The sequence below is a fragment of the Pholcus phalangioides genome, unplaced genomic scaffold (assembly GCF_987345545.1).
Source record: "Pholcus phalangioides strain wild (caught in Gottingen) unplaced genomic scaffold, Ppha-v1.0 ptg000042l_1, whole genome shotgun sequence".
Lineage (NCBI taxonomy): Eukaryota > Metazoa > Arthropoda > Arachnida > Araneae > Pholcidae > Pholcus > Pholcus phalangioides.
In genome coordinates, this window is record NW_028301628.1 from 26,543,721 (window position 1) to 26,559,530 (window position 15,810).

The window sequence follows — 15,810 nt, forward strand, 5'->3', positions numbered from 1 at the left end:
GAATCAATGAAAATGTTTGAATATTTACAAAAGCGCGCACACATTTTTCAAAATTCGGACACATATTTTGTGTAGAGTGTGTTTTTAGGCCTTAGATGTTTCAGAAACTCTCGAGCATCATAATTGGAGATTTCTCTCAGATGTTGGTGGCACGACATTTCTTGTTTTTCGTAGTTTCGAACTAGTTTCTCGATGCGGGAATACATGTGCAAACATTTAAATCTTTGTGCAGATCAGTGAGGCGGAGAAATTTTGACAAATGTTAGTGCTTCATCCACCAATGTCAACATCACAATGAAAACATTATGTAAGCGAAAGTAACAGGAAAATTCGGAAATGAGCTGTTAATCGTACACCTTGCACTTTATAGGACTGTGATTTGTTTATTTCCAGTGATTTCCTTTCGCGTACCGCTATCTATCGACGAAAGTTGGAACTAAATACTGTTATCTATACCAAAAAAAAAACAACAACAACAACAATCCTCTGGCGTGAGAATTACTTTCCGCAAATCGAATTCAAGTATACAATTCCTACAATTTTTATAAATTCTCAGACTGTTTATGAATTTATGGGACACCCTGTAAATACCATGGCCAATGTCCGAATTCTTCCCTCCCACCCAAAGCAAGTACTAATTTATCATTGAATTTTAAATAACTAATATAAATATATTACAAGTTACTTAACGCCTTCAGCTATCTATCTTCATAATAAATGGAATTCCTCAATAATTTGAAGGATCCGGTTTTACTCGGTGTCCTGGGTTCAGGTGGCCCACCAATTGTTCCCGTTGTCATCATAAAGAGTGAGCAAGCGGAAGCCCTTTATATTGTTCAAGAATCATTAATTCTGCGATTTTAGATATTCAATTAGAACTAATTTTCTATCTAATGTATAAGAGTTCTATGTGTTATTTTTGTATTATAAAACTCCACATTTTTATTCTCTCACTCTCATTTTGAATTGTATTTCATTTTAAGATACTTGATTCTTGTATATCTTGGGTGGGATCGCGCCTCCACAGGTCGAGAATCTCTATGTTTTAAGAGAATAAATGCAGCTGTTAATGTAGGACCAAAATAATGATTGAAATGATGAGTATCAGCGGGGAAAGCAAACATTTCGACGTGAAAATTCGTGGGTAAACATTCATAGGAAAATCCTGAGATATTACTTCCATGTGTCACAGAAATTCCGTGATTTTCAATGTACGGTCGTCCCTCGGTATCCCCTTTTTTTTTTTGAAAAACACTTTTGAGGTAATAATTCCCGGATCTGAACCAAATATGAATTGTACGTTTCAAATAAACGTTTAAAAACTCCTTTTAAAAAGTTTTTTCTGGTGCTTCTGAAAATAATTATAAAAGACTGTTATTTAAATGTTTCTAAAGTGAAAAACTTGGAAGAAAATCAGGAAAATATTGACAAAGGTTATATATATATATATATATATCTTCATTGCTGCGATTTCCCGTTGTTACAAAAAATCAATGAGTCTACAATCAAATATATCAAGAAATAAGAACGTAAAATTCAATCGGACGTTGCTGTAGCTACACCTGTTATTATATAGCCCTGAATCCACATGTCTCTGATGCAGAAAATGCTGTTTTTCCTGTCGGTGCACTAAAAAAAAGTATGCATGTTATGTATTGCATAACTTAGAACGCTATAGCCGTCATTATTTAATCTGCGAATCCTGAGAATCGGAAAGCTAAATTTCTTAGGAGCCAAGCATATTTTTTTCAGAAAAAACTGTCAAATAGTTTTTCTGATTTTTTTTTTTTTTTTTGAAGATTTTGTGACCCCTTTTCATGTTGAAAAACATATTGATATAATTTCCAAACATTTTGTGTTTTCCTTGTTCGGTAATGCCATGCCAATCTCTTAGGCGCTAATGCCAATTTTATGGTCGCCATGGGGGAATTGAATTTGTGAAGCCCTGGATAATGAGCACCTTTCAGAGTGGTGTTGAGGATAGTATATGTATCTAATGAGAGCAGCCTGAAGTATATAATTCCCCTCTTTTTTCCTACAAAAAAGAAACCACTTTTCATCTTTGGGGTCATTCAAGTATTACGTCAGCATCGGGGGGGGGAGGAGGTTTCGGATTTGCTGGCTTTTGATGACAAGGGGGGGAGGGGGGTTTGAAGGTTGCTTACGTCATCAACCACCCCTTTTTGAAATATTCTAAGATATGAAATATTCTAAGCTGCTGACGGGGGGGGGGGGGGGGGGTCAGTGTTTTGCTTACGTCTGCTGACAGGGGGGGGAGGGGGTCAAAAATGGCTGAAAATCTGCTTGCGTAATACTTGAATGGCCCCTTTACTGTATATTATGTGTGATAATAATGATGATATAACAAGTTCATTTCGAGCAACATAGCAAAGACTTCGTAAGTTTAAATCGGCAGTAGATTGTTTCGATGAAATAGACTCCACACCGTGGTAGGTTTTTCACATGTAGAAAAATTGGTAAAGAGAGCCCCTTGTTATACCATACTCTAAAAAATTAACTGAAATTCAGGTGTTGTTCTTTCAGGAAAGCATCGCCTTGATTCACTGAAAAAACCCCACTTCTACTTCCTCCACACGAAACACTGTAAAAATGACGTACCTAAAGAACTAAATTTTAGGGTCTGGGTTATTCGCGGATTTCCGTATTTGTTGTTACCCCTGGAAAGTAACCCCTGCGAATACGGAGGGATGACTGTATTCATAATGTTTACGGAAGATCTCACTACGATCAATCTCACGGTTGGATTTTTCAGATTTTTTTTAACGTCTCACCAGAAATTCTTAGGATTGGAGTTTTTATCGTTAGGCTAAAGGTAGTAAACACGTATGAGTTCAAAAAAAAAATGGCGTCACTTTTGGGTGGAATGGCAATGCTGAACACCACGCGGTGAATTTATGTAAAATAAATCACACTCGTGGTTGAGGAAGAGAGAAGTCAGACTGCGCACCATAACTGTCAGGTCCACCGTGTTACCTGGTAAGTAACGATCTCCAAATTCGGCGCCACTGTAAATATAAGAGATTCAGTCTTAAGATATCCTTTTCTTGTAGAAGAGGCGATTCTCTTCTCTTTCTTGTCGCTTTTCCTGCAAAAAAAAAAGTGCGGTTAATGCTGTGACTGCCTCCATTATAAACGTTTGGACTGAAATATTTTTACAAGCACACTCTTTTTAGGTGCCACAAATAATTTTTTTCTCCCCTTCTTCACAATATACTTACATACTAACAGCCAACCAAAATAAACACCTCCAGTTTTTAGAAGTGTTTGGTTCCTTTTCCGTGTTTCTTTTGGGAAAATATTTAATGGAAGAGTTCCTTGATCCATACAAATGAACTCGTTTATTCGCGTGATATTTTATGAACTTCATATTTTTTTGTTTTATACGTAGCTGCCAACTTTGGGGAGAGAGAATTCAGGAGATTTTCAGGCGGATCCTATGTATAGAGTTCCGTATGAAAACAAATAGGCCTATAAAATGGATTTTTTTAAAAATGAAGTGAGGATTTTTGATAGATGAATAAAATTATGGTTTTTTTTTTAAAAAGTATGGCATTGTACTAGCCATCGCCAATCAGCACGAAGTTGCCAAACAATAAGTTAACTCCTTAACGTACAGGCTTTTGACAAAAAATCTGGATTATCTGTATTTAAAGTATCGGCGATAAGTTCAGGTTATTACTTGTTATTACAACACTCAAATCAAATTCCACTAATAAAACAAATCACTGTCGGGCATAGGGGTGAAATTAAATCCAGCCCATGAGCCCAAGCTCCCTACTTCCCCCCCCCCAATATTTGCCATCATCTGTGTTCATCCCTATAGAAATATTAGTTTTGAACTAGGAACTGTTTCTCACATGGGCAAACGGGGCACGCACAAATTTTCATAGGTGAAATTGGCTGCCTTTGGTATTACATTCTATGTCCCCTCCCCTCCTCATGCCTCTGCTTCATAGAACACTATGTTAAAGGAACCCTTATCCTAAGCACCAAATATTCATATTTGCCCAGGGTCCGAACAAACAGGCCCTGGTTTGGCACCTTCCAATATTTCCGATAACTTTACGCCCGTGCCAGTGGGCAATAAAAACGGGACATATAGACTTAATAGTACGTATGGTCATGTGAGATACAAGATCACCTCGCCGATTCGACTGTCGAGAGGATGACACAAGCTGTTTGGCGAGTTTTGACTTTTCTACGTCAAATTGAAACACTTCCTCGTGATTTGACTCCATGGCGACAATTTGCATTATGTTTGCTTGTGACGTTCTGAGAGTGGGGGGAAAATTTTTACGCAAAATGTTTTTATAAACAGTGAAAACATTTGAGAATAAAGCAATTTTTATATAGCAAATAAGATTGTAAGAAAATATTTTTGTTTGTAAACGAAAGCTTCTGAAGTAAGGCAAGACTGTGTAGGCTACTGTATGATAGATTGATCAGGTTCACCGTGATTCATCTGTATAATAGATTGATGAATTTATCAAGCCCAAAAATGAATGCTAACGTACAAATTCTTTAATTTAAGAATAATTTTATAGATTTCGTTTTTCATGTTGAAAAATTTATAATTTATGTAATTTTTTTGTTTCATTATAGCCGAAGAGAATGGGCCACTGCTACTTATACTATAGTCATATTTCAATTATTGCAAGATTTTGTTGCTGCTCGTAAGTTTGAGGATTATATATAAAACATGAATTCTAGAGTTCGAATTAATTTTTTTTTTAATTTTTGTCGTTAGTGATAAAAAAATAACTACATGATGAAGAAATTTTAAAAAAAAGTGAAAAAAAATAAATTTCTTACATGAAAAAATCACCCGAATTGTAATTCCTATCAATTTTGTCTTTTCTTTTCTCATTAAGAGGGTAGGTGCACGATCTTGGCTTCACATGCTTTCTTACGGGAAAAATCTCCTTCGTTTAAGGAACATTTAAAAATTTGCTATTCATTTTAGGGACTCAATTTTCCCCCCAAATGCTATGGATATTTTTATACAATTTAGCCAGAGCATTTAGGATTTTAATTGTTGGTTTTCTTCGAATTTTTATGTTCAACTACATGCAACATTTTCAAAAACACCAAAATTTACCCATATTTTGTGCCATACATTTTTTTTTAATAATCTTAATAAAAAAAACCCTAGCGTTAAAGTATGTAACATAATAGTGTCGGTAACAGTTAGTTGTACACCGTGCATTTTATAGTGCTCTGATTTGCATATTTCGTGATTTGTTTTTTTTTTTATTTACGACCAAATGCCCTTTAGCATTGTACATTATTCCACCGTAGCTATCTTTCAAGAAGAACACTATCAAACGTGCACCCAATGAGAGCCTCAGTTCCGCAAGGATCCTGTTTAGACCCGCAGCTCTTCTTACTTTATATTAATGACATTCCTGCACCTCTGGTAGGAATCATAGCACTTTTTGCTGACGATGCCATCGTAGGGAAATCACCTATCATAGGAAAATTTAATAAATGCCGTGAAAATATTCAAGAATCGTAGAGGCCATCAACGCCATTGAGCTGAACCACAGCAAGTGGCAATTTATTTTGGTTCACAAGAAAAACGGACCCACCTATACCGGTGAAGCGGCCGTGTAACCAGTAAGAAAAGTAAAATACCTAGGCGGTATTCTGGACCGGACAATGGCTTTTGGTCCACAGACTGACTATGTCAGAAACAAGGCCACCCAAGCCCTAGGCATGCTCTCCAAAATAGCATTTCCTCAAGCTCGTCTCTCCTTAAAGAATAAAGTCATACTATGTACTATATAAATCTATACTTCGACCAATTATGACATATGCAGCCCCAGTCTGGGCTTACGCAAGTCATAGCAACATGCAAAAACTACAATCTCAGCAAAACAAGATCCTAAGGTCTCTTGTGAGGGCACCTAAATTTACACGTGGAGCTGACATCAGGAAAGACGTGGGTATACCACTTATACTGGTGAGTAAGGTGCTTTGAATCAGTCCGGGGTTTTGTGAGCGGTTCTATCTATCTATCTAACTTATACTGGACTTCATCAAGGAGCTATCCACAACCCACTATGATAAACAATATGGCCATCTCAATGAGGTAGTGGATTACGACCCATTATAGAGAATAATATACCATAGGCCAAAAAGGGTATTGCACACTGACTGGACACTCTACTGATAAAGAAAATTATGTATTCTATATTATTATTTTTGTTATAAATGTTTTCGAGAAAAAAATGAAAAAAAGGAATATGAAAAAAAAAGAAGAAATTTCAAAAAAATTGAATTAGAAAAAAGGGGGAATAGAGATTAGAAAAAATAAATATATTTATATTGCGCATTTCTATTTTTATTAGTTCTGTATAAGTCATCCTATTACATCCCACTTTATCTACTTTGCCCCTGGTATATTGTACTCATTCCTGTATCCCTATGTGTTATCTCTATATCTTATATGTGTTGTCTGTGTTATATGGTTTTTGTCTACTAACGACTTTTTTTTAATATTGAATATTTTAATTTTTCCCCCTTATTGTGACCTTTTCGAGCGCGTACAACATTTGTGCTTTGGACATGACGTTGGACTGGATTTTTGTTTATACAAACACACGCTCATGCTTTACACATACATGTACAAACTTGTCTTTCTCCTTCATGACGCCTCAGAAAGGCTATTTGTAAGTCGTCAGACAGCCTCATTGGGCTGGGAAATGACGAAATAAATTAAATTCTGTTCTGTTTATGTCCACCTTGAGATATCAAGCAATTTTCACGAATTAACTGGTGAGAAAAAGTTATTCATGAATGTTACTGTTTGTTCAATGTTTTTCTCATTTGAAGTTGTTCTTTCCTTCTCTTACTTTTTACTCAAATGAGAAGCATCAAAAAATGTCAACACGAACGTCAGCGCCTTCGACAGAATGGCACTTATTTCCCTTTCTGCCTCTCATTTACATTCTGCCCACGTGAAATAGAAAGGGTTGAAGAATAGCGGTGATCGGAACACACACTTTTGGCTTTTTAAAAGCTAGCTAATCATTTCCGCACGCAAGTGACACCCACACGAGACGTGCCTCAATTTATTAACGCTTTCATGTCCTCGGATTCGGACAGTTGGCTCTTTTTTCACGACTAGCATTTGTTTCGGAGAACCTCTCTTTTAGGTAGCAAAAGCTAATTTTGTATGGCGTGTGTAATTTTTTCCCACTGCATTATAGGCTTTTTCCCGTTTTCTATGCCTTAAAACTCAATTGCAAATCAGAAGAGTATATATTGTGTTACTTAATGCTAACAACAATTGGGAATGAGCGTTGAAAAAAAATTGAACAACGTTTATAAATATAGATTCAAAATCATAGTTCCAAAATATTTTCGGCTTGTTGGTCATATTTTGCATATAATTACTGTTGCTCTCCGTACGAGACATAATTAATTATTCACTGGCCAAATATCAATGAAAAACACTCTTAAAATTAATTTGAGCATGCTTAATTGGTGCTAAATTAATTTGAGCATGCTTAATTGGTGCTAAATTAATTTATGCATAGTTATCATCGCACCAAAATCAATAATGCATTGCACAGCTATATTTCGTTTGTGTATGGATATTATATTCATTCGCCCTTCCAAAAACACATTTGAAATAATAAAAACATTTTTAGGGATTTCTTCTTGCATTTTTAGAAATTTTTTATTCTCGAAAGGACTACATTAGATAAGGGCCGAATGTTTATCACCCATAATGCAAATATTGGTGTAAATCATGCTTGTAATGCTGTAAATCATGTAAATGCTTTACCACTAAAAGTTTTTAACCACTAAAAGTGATAAAGATCACCAACTCTTTTGAATTCACAATTTTTTTTTCGATTCATCTACAGCCCTGGTTCAATTCTACTGAAATATTTTCTACGAAAAATGATATACTATAAAATTTGTTCTACCGTGTCCACTTCGGCCCCAATTCGTTAGGAATGTTCCATGTCTGAGTTAATTAGGACACACATGAGACACCATGTATACATATGTTGAGTAAGTTCCGATGACTTTAGTATAAATTTAAGACTATCCTTCGCCAAACTTACATTCTAATCACTCTTCCCAATTTTAAATGATATAGAGGAATTCAAGCTGTTTATTTTCTATCCAAAACATGCCCCCCCCCCTTCCACAAGGGTGGGGCTGAAATGGGTCCTAACACGGAGGAGCCCGGGACGATTATCTTTTTTTTCTTCTTTTTTTGTTTCTTGATATTGTAAATTCACTCAGGAGGAGCGGAGCAAATGAAAAATCTGACTTGCACCCACCAAAGATGTCAGGCTAGAGACTGCTTCAAGGCTGACCCTATTTTTTCAAGAAAAATACGGGAAATTGGGCTTCAAAATACGGGATCATGTCAATTATCATGCCAAAAGTATGCAAAATTGCCAACTCGTGCTAAAATCACAGAACTAGTGCTAGAATCACGGTCAATCGCGGGAAATGAAGCGTCACTTCAAATTGCAGTGAATTAAAAAAAACATGACAAATATGTGAGACGAATATTCTTATTCGTAGTTGTAATTATCGTAATGCAATTTCTGATTTGGGAAGATAATTTTAATCGTTGATTTGAAGAATAAAAAGACAAGTTGGCTTCGTTGAAAATACTTCAAAAATCGGGACATTTTTGCAAAAGAACTCGGGACAGCCAGAAAAACAAAAAACCGGGATTGTTCTAGATGTATGGTCACCCTACTGCTGCAGGATTGGGGTGGGGTGACATGATCACACACAAAAATAATTTCTATGGGTCCTTTTTCCCCTCTCACCAAACTTTTTAAAGTGCCTAATGGACAACCTTGAAAAACAAGGGGAAAAAATCAAAAATCTCACAAATGATCACTCTTGAACACATGAAGTAAAAACTACTTTTCATTTTAATTCCATTGTATAAAATAATAAAAGCAAAACTTTTCAATGTCATATGTTGCTTTTTTTTTTTTTTTACAGAAGACAATTCAAATGGAGTTAGCATTTGTCCAGAAATCAGGCCCGGAGAAGATGACCTGCCAGGTAAAACCTACAAGTTCTGTTAAATTTTTTTTTATAAACTTTTATATGTAATTTGTTATTTCATTAGCCTTTAGCCTATATAAACTAGCCAACCTATCTGATTAATATAATTACTTGGCGGTTGAAATAGGTTTTTGTTACATAAATTTGAAGAAAAAAAATTTAAGATCCCATACAAAAAAAGCACTAATACTTGATAATAATTTTGATAATACTTTTTGCATAATTTTCTTCTTGTTTTGAATTTCTGTATTATTTTTTTTTATAATTCGAAATTTATACATAATCAACACATTATATACTTTTTATTATAATAAATATATGATTGCTATGATTATAAATAATTTAGTATTCGACGCGATTTCACATCATCTCACTGGGAAATATTTTCGATAGTAATTCTCTCTTTCCTCACTTGTCATTAATATTGTTTATAGGCTTTGACTTTATTCGAAATTTTAAGCTTGATGACTTCAATTACGATTTTCCTGGAGTTAAAAAAGTCAGAGGTTCAAATAGAATGCAAACAGCTTACAGACTGTCAAAAAGAGCTGACTTGACGCTTCCTACAAGGTGAGCTGACATCATTTCATCAACATTGCACGTGTATGTTAAAATTCATATTTTAAATTTTTATATAAAACTAAATTGAAATTTAAAACTAATTTTTGCTTGGTTTTTTTTTTCATTTATATCTCCCTTCGACTTGTAGGTCAATATTTCCATTAGGTCTTCCAGAGGAATTTTCATTTGTTGCCACATTCCGAAAAAAGAACGGACGCAAAGATCCTTGGTTTCTGATGAGGATCAACGACATCCTTGGAAAGCCTCAGTTCGGGATAACTCACAACCCCAGAAAACAAATGTTAGAATTTTATTCCTTGGATTTTGAAGGGAAACTTCAAACACTACGATTCGGGAATGTTGATGTGAGTTTGATCATTTTTCATCGTGTATTACCATGTACGGGGTATAATCACAGTTCGCGTATTCAGAGCTGTTTTCAGCTGTGACTATCCATCAGAAAGTTATGGAACTTTTGAAATGCTTTCATGAAGGGATGGAAAAACTTTAGAGCAAAAAAAAAAATCAATTCCGACATTCATCAATAGAGGGCATTTTCTAGCAAATGGTCGGGCACGCTCTAATTTCATGGAAGCGATCCAAACATCTACAGCAAAGCCATTCTTCTTCATTCACTAAGAGCAAAGGTTGCACAACCTGTTAAGTTCGCTTGCCACATATTTCTGTATTTCTGGCCCTTTCGGGCCAAAAAGTATACATAGCGTGACCATATGATTTGTATTTTATAGGATATTCACGCAAATTAGGTCGTCACGATTATAAAATATCGCGTAATTTCTTTTAATGCTTTATGAAATACCTCGGACCGTATTTTCAACCAAGCTTATGTAAAATTTTATTCTTCACCGAAATCAACGATTGAGATTGTTTTCATAACTTATAATTTATATTTTGATGATTATAACTCCAATTTTTATTATTTTTATAGTCATATAAATATATTCATCTCACATATTTGTCAAACATATATGTTGTTGTGCTGAATTACATTTTAATGAATTGCAACTTGCAGTGGCCCTCTATTTCCCGTCGATGGCGGTTTTTCAGCAATACTAGAGGTATAATATTTTGCCACTATGATTTCAAATTTTCAAATCAAATTTATTAATTTTCAACATACAGAGATTTGAAATTAGTTTTGTAAATTACCTTTTAGTTATTACCTATGACAATTTTTTTTTCGGCTACAATCAACAACTTTACTTACCTTCGTCAACATTTTTACGATTTCCTATATTGCTCCCAATTTCTCTCATTTTTAGGAGAATAATACGGCCAATTTTGAAGCACTGATACTTTTCATGGGCCGAATAAAACTCCTACGCTGGCCGCATTTGGCCCGTGGGCTTGAGGTTGTGCACCCCTGCTTAAGAGTATAACGTCAAGTTTACAAGAACGTGCTTTTCGGGTGAAATTCTTTTACGAACACGATGATTCCGCGCCAAAATCTGTGGCAGAGATTTTTCGTCTTCAAAAGGGCTACAAAAATTCTGCCTATCCCTTCATAAGGAATTAATTTTTTGATGAGTAGTTAAGGCTGTACAGCCTGTACTCAGCTTTGTATTTTTTGAGATATATTACTTATTTTTGTAAGTTTTACCGCGTCTGTAATCGAATTATTTGTTATATATTATTCTTACTATATACAGGGTGATTACTTAATTGTCCTTGCCGAATTTTAGTTGCAAACCGTTGGTCCTAGACGCATACTTCCAATCAGAAAAAGTATCCAAATAACGCGTGAACCTCACATACGTCATTCATGTTGCAAGGGGTTGTGCAGTTATTAAAATATAAAATTTAACTTTTTATTTCGTCACCCCCTGTCCTAAAGAACCCAATTACAAAGTTGTTGCAATGTCTTTCCTGATGACAATAAAAAAGTCCACGTTTCCAAGTGCAATATTCGCTGAGATCTTTGAATTGAAAAATTTGAGAAAAATTGGGAAAGAACAGCAAAAACTAACGGACAACGCTTCTTTCCTTTATTTATGCTGTTCTTTCCCAACTTTTCTCCAAATTTTTTAATTCAAAAATTTCTCCATGAATATTGCATTTAGAAACGTGGAATTTTCTTTATTGGCATCAGTACAGACAGAGCAACAACTTTTTAATTGGGTATTCGAGGGCAGGATATCCATTTAAAAAGTTTATTTTCTTTATTTTAATATCTGTACAGCGCCTTGGAACATGCATGCCGCTGTGGTGGTCGAGTGGTTATAGTGCCGGACTCGTGATGCGAGGTTCCGGGTTCGAACCCCACAGTGGTGGTCGGTGAAGTTGGTTTTCTGTGGTTCCCAACTTCAAGGCGCAAATGCGAGCCGATCTCCCCGTTAAAAAGTCTCGCCACAGTGAACAACAGTCCTACAACCGTAAATCATTCAACCATAACACTTCACTCATAGTTTGTAAAACTGGGGGCAGATGACAGCACTACACATAACAAGCATTACACAGAAACAAACTTTACTTCAGGTTGCACTACACGTACACGCACATTCCCGCATGTACCGATTCGTTGGGGGGTTCCGCGCGGGGGGGGGTGCATGTGTGGTGTAGCAGTAGTAGGTAGGGGCTCGGGGATCCATGATGTTCTTAAGTCAGCCACCTCGTTGGGCAATTTGCCTGTTGTGGCGTTGTATTTGTATTTGTATCTGAGTTTTACACGTTATTTAGATATTTTTTCTAATAGGAAGTATGCCTCCAGGATCAATGGTTGGCCAGTAAAATGGGTAAAATGGGGGAGGAGAGGGGAGGAATCAAGTAATCACCATGTATATAATACTATGCAAGAGAGAGATTCTGTGCACCTGCTAATGCTAAAATTATTAATGTATATTTTAGTTTGACGATGGTCTATGGCATAAAGTTGATTTTAGCGTTTTGAGGAACAAAGTCATTCTGTATCTTGATTGTGAAAAGTTGACATCAATGGCTATTGATCCTCGTGGACCTATTGATGTGAATGGAAATATAATGGTTGCTAAATATGAGGAGGATGGAGAGACCGTGCCTGTAAGTTAAATCATTTCAGTTACATTCACACAAAAAATTCTTACTTGTCTTTTCAGACTTTTTGCCTTTATTAACGTAAGAATATAATTCCAATCACTCCAAAAAATAATCCGTTATCTTCTGGATTGAATACTTAAAAATTTAAAAATTTTGGCTACTTACATGGTACAGTGTAGTTAATTTAAAAAAATGACTTTTCATATCTATACAAAAATTGCCACGTTTTCAAGACAAATTTTTGTATAAATTAAAACCAGGCAAAGTTTCTAATTTTTGTGATAACTTTTCATATATCATTTTATAACTCTTCATGAGTTTCATTATTCATTTTTTTCGTAATTAAATATTTCTTTTATACAACACACTTCAAATTTTTGAACCCATCATATTTAAAATGTCTATACAAAATTTGTAACTGAATTTTGAAATTTTAATTAATTAATGAAAATTTGGTTTTGATTGAACAAAAAAAAGAAAACATCTGAAAACTAAGAAAAATGTTTATATGTGTTTTCATCATACTTGGAAACAAAGCGTAATTTGTATTATAAATGGTTTTTACGTTGCAGCTAGATTTGCAGTGGATGGTAATGAGTTGTGATCCCACAAGACCAGAGAGAGAAACATGCGATGAATTGCCTGTGAGTTATGGAATTATCTTAACTTGATTTTCGTTTCCAAGATATAAACTGTAAATGTTTCGAGATGTATGTATAGGGTGTCCTATAAACTCGTAAATAGTTTTAAAATTCATAAAAAATTGAAGGAATTGAAATGTTTTAATGCAGTTTGCAAAAATTTATTCTAACGAAGGAGGATTTTTGGTTTTTTTTTTGTGTAGAAAAAAGCAAATCACTGGAAATTACGCGAATCAGACTCCTATGAAATGCAAGGCTAGACAAACCTCAAAAAAAAAATTACATGCCCAGCTGGGCATGTAACTGAAAATAATGGATGCTCAAGTCAATATTGTACACGCCCGAAAATTTCCCATAAACTTCGAACTTATTGTATTTCGTACTTTGATGTTATAAATACGAGAAACCGCGTTAAGCTGAGAGCGCTGCTGTTACCTATTGACGGCGATAGACTTGAAAGTCTAGGGAGGGGGCATGGTTATTACAGCTGAGAGGGGGGGGGGCACGATGATGATGATGTCAATTCATATATACAAATATGCATTGCATCAGTTGACTCCGCCTTTGACGCTGGGGGGGGGGCGGCATTGCCGTATCTCCAGCCAGGCACGGTCCGGGACCTCACGAAAATGAGATCTAGTTAAAAATTTCTAGAATTTATCTAGCAGAACCTCAGAAAAACCTTTTGGCCCGGCGGCCCCATAATGCTGTTAAGACGGCCCTGGCGGCGGCGAATGTCAGTGTGAAGTATTTAACATTTTCGGCCTCTTGGAAGGACGGTTTTCCCTTTTGGGAGTACATAATGTACTTTCTCAATGTTCTTTTCTTTATTCTTGTTCTTTCATTGTTCGTTTAATTGTCATGTGCGTCATGGCTGCCAAAGAAAGCATATCTGTGGAATTTCATTCATGAGGGTAGGAACCAATTGCATCATCGTCAATGAAAAAATTAAAAAAGTTAAATAGAAGTGTTTTTAAACTTATTGTAAATGCCTTCGACGGGCATATGGTCGAAAAAAAATACATGCCCCGGTCATGTCAGGCAATAGATTTGTCCAGCCCTGCAATGAATGAAAAAAATTGTTTTATGTTGCATAATCAGTTCAACTGATTCGATTTTTTTTCCCCTTGCTGTTAAACCAGGCCAAAAAGAAAAGAATACCAGAAGAGAGAGAGAAATGTCAACTATGTCCTCCTGGTCCACCAGGACTGAATGGAACTGATGTAAGGAAGTTATAAAAATTTGTTCTCTGATAACGTCATAGATATTGTACTGTGTGTGAAATTGTAATTTTTTATTAAAACTTAAGTAGAACCTCTATTTTTTTTAACCGATACTCCTTTAACCAGGTCTTCTATGCCGATGTTAAAAGCCCGCTTTCCTCAATGTTTTTATTATGTAACCAAAGTTGTGCGAATTACCACATAGCATTATATAAAAAAATAATTCGCTAATCTTTGATTGTAAATATTTTTTCTAACTTGATAAACTAGAATTTAAATTATAAAAAATTTAATTTTCTTTGATGAAATATTCCACTATGGAGATACTAATCTTTTCTCCTATACGAATACGTTAACTACAGTCGAATCCCGGTTTAACGAATACCGTTATAGCGAAAATCTCGTTTTAATGAAAACTTTTCTAATCCCTTAGATAATTTAACACAGGAACAATGTAAAAATCCGAAATTCCTTTATAACGAAGGGATTTCTCTAATCTCTTGGAGTTCGTTATAACGGGATTCGACTGTAATTTTACACTGGTTTTAATCTCTCATTTATTCTTATGATAAACTAATTCTTCTACCGGCTGATCATCTGTACCAAACAGGCCGGTTCAGAGAAGTGGTACCGTACGTAAAAATAACAGGCTAAGTAATGTAATGTAATCTAGTACGTGACTATTATTAATCAACACACAAAAAGTTGATTGATATGATGATGAATTTTTATTTTATTTTATTTTCAGAGGTTACCTTGACTTCCTGGGTTACTAGGTCCTCCTGGTGAGATAATGAATTAATGCGATGCCAATTTTTATTTTTTTTAGGGACTGCCTGGACTTCCTGGGTTACCAGGTCCTACTGGTGAGAGAGGACTTGTAGGTATTCCTGGTGTTCAAGGTCCTAGAGGAGAAATTGGAGTTCCTGGACTAGTGGTAAGTACAAAAGGCAACAGATAAGCCAAAATGAAATTTCAACTTTCAAAAATATTACTTTACGACAATCATTTAGATTCTGTTTTAAAAATAAAATCACGGGTTATATTAGCATGTATAAGAAATACAAACACCAGTAAGTCTAAGTATAATTAATCAAGTAATATTTTTGTCTTTCATAATTTTATTTACCATTACCGTTACAAGCATTATTTGTACTTAAAAATGCTAATTTGAAACTTTTATGTCATAGGGTTTGCCTGGTCCAATCGGCCCTCCCGGTCCTATCGGACCTCCTGGAAGAGCAGTATGTGAATATCAAATGTTATTTACTTCATTTTAA

At 35.2% G+C, this 15,810-nt stretch overlaps 1 protein-coding gene across 2 annotated transcripts in view; it reads left to right on the plus strand.

The window, feature by feature from the left end:
• The window catches only part of LOC149064708 (uncharacterized), a 59,406-nt gene that overhangs the window by 9,866 nt on the left and 33,730 nt on the right, over positions 1-15,810 (plus strand). For both annotated transcript variants that reach the window (XM_089254659.1, XM_089254658.1), the window contains exons 2-10: positions 4,624-4,694; positions 9,007-9,069; positions 9,507-9,642; positions 9,782-9,998; positions 12,499-12,669; positions 13,239-13,310; positions 14,450-14,530; positions 15,360-15,467; positions 15,721-15,774. In XM_089254659.1, coding sequence (XP_089110785.1) covers positions 4,624-4,694; positions 9,007-9,069; positions 9,507-9,642; positions 9,782-9,998; positions 12,499-12,669; positions 13,239-13,310; positions 14,450-14,530; positions 15,360-15,467; positions 15,721-15,774 — 973 coding nt within the window. The remainder of the gene's footprint in view (positions 1-4,623; positions 4,695-9,006; positions 9,070-9,506; positions 9,643-9,781; positions 9,999-12,498; positions 12,670-13,238; positions 13,311-14,449; positions 14,531-15,359; positions 15,468-15,720; positions 15,775-15,810) is intronic.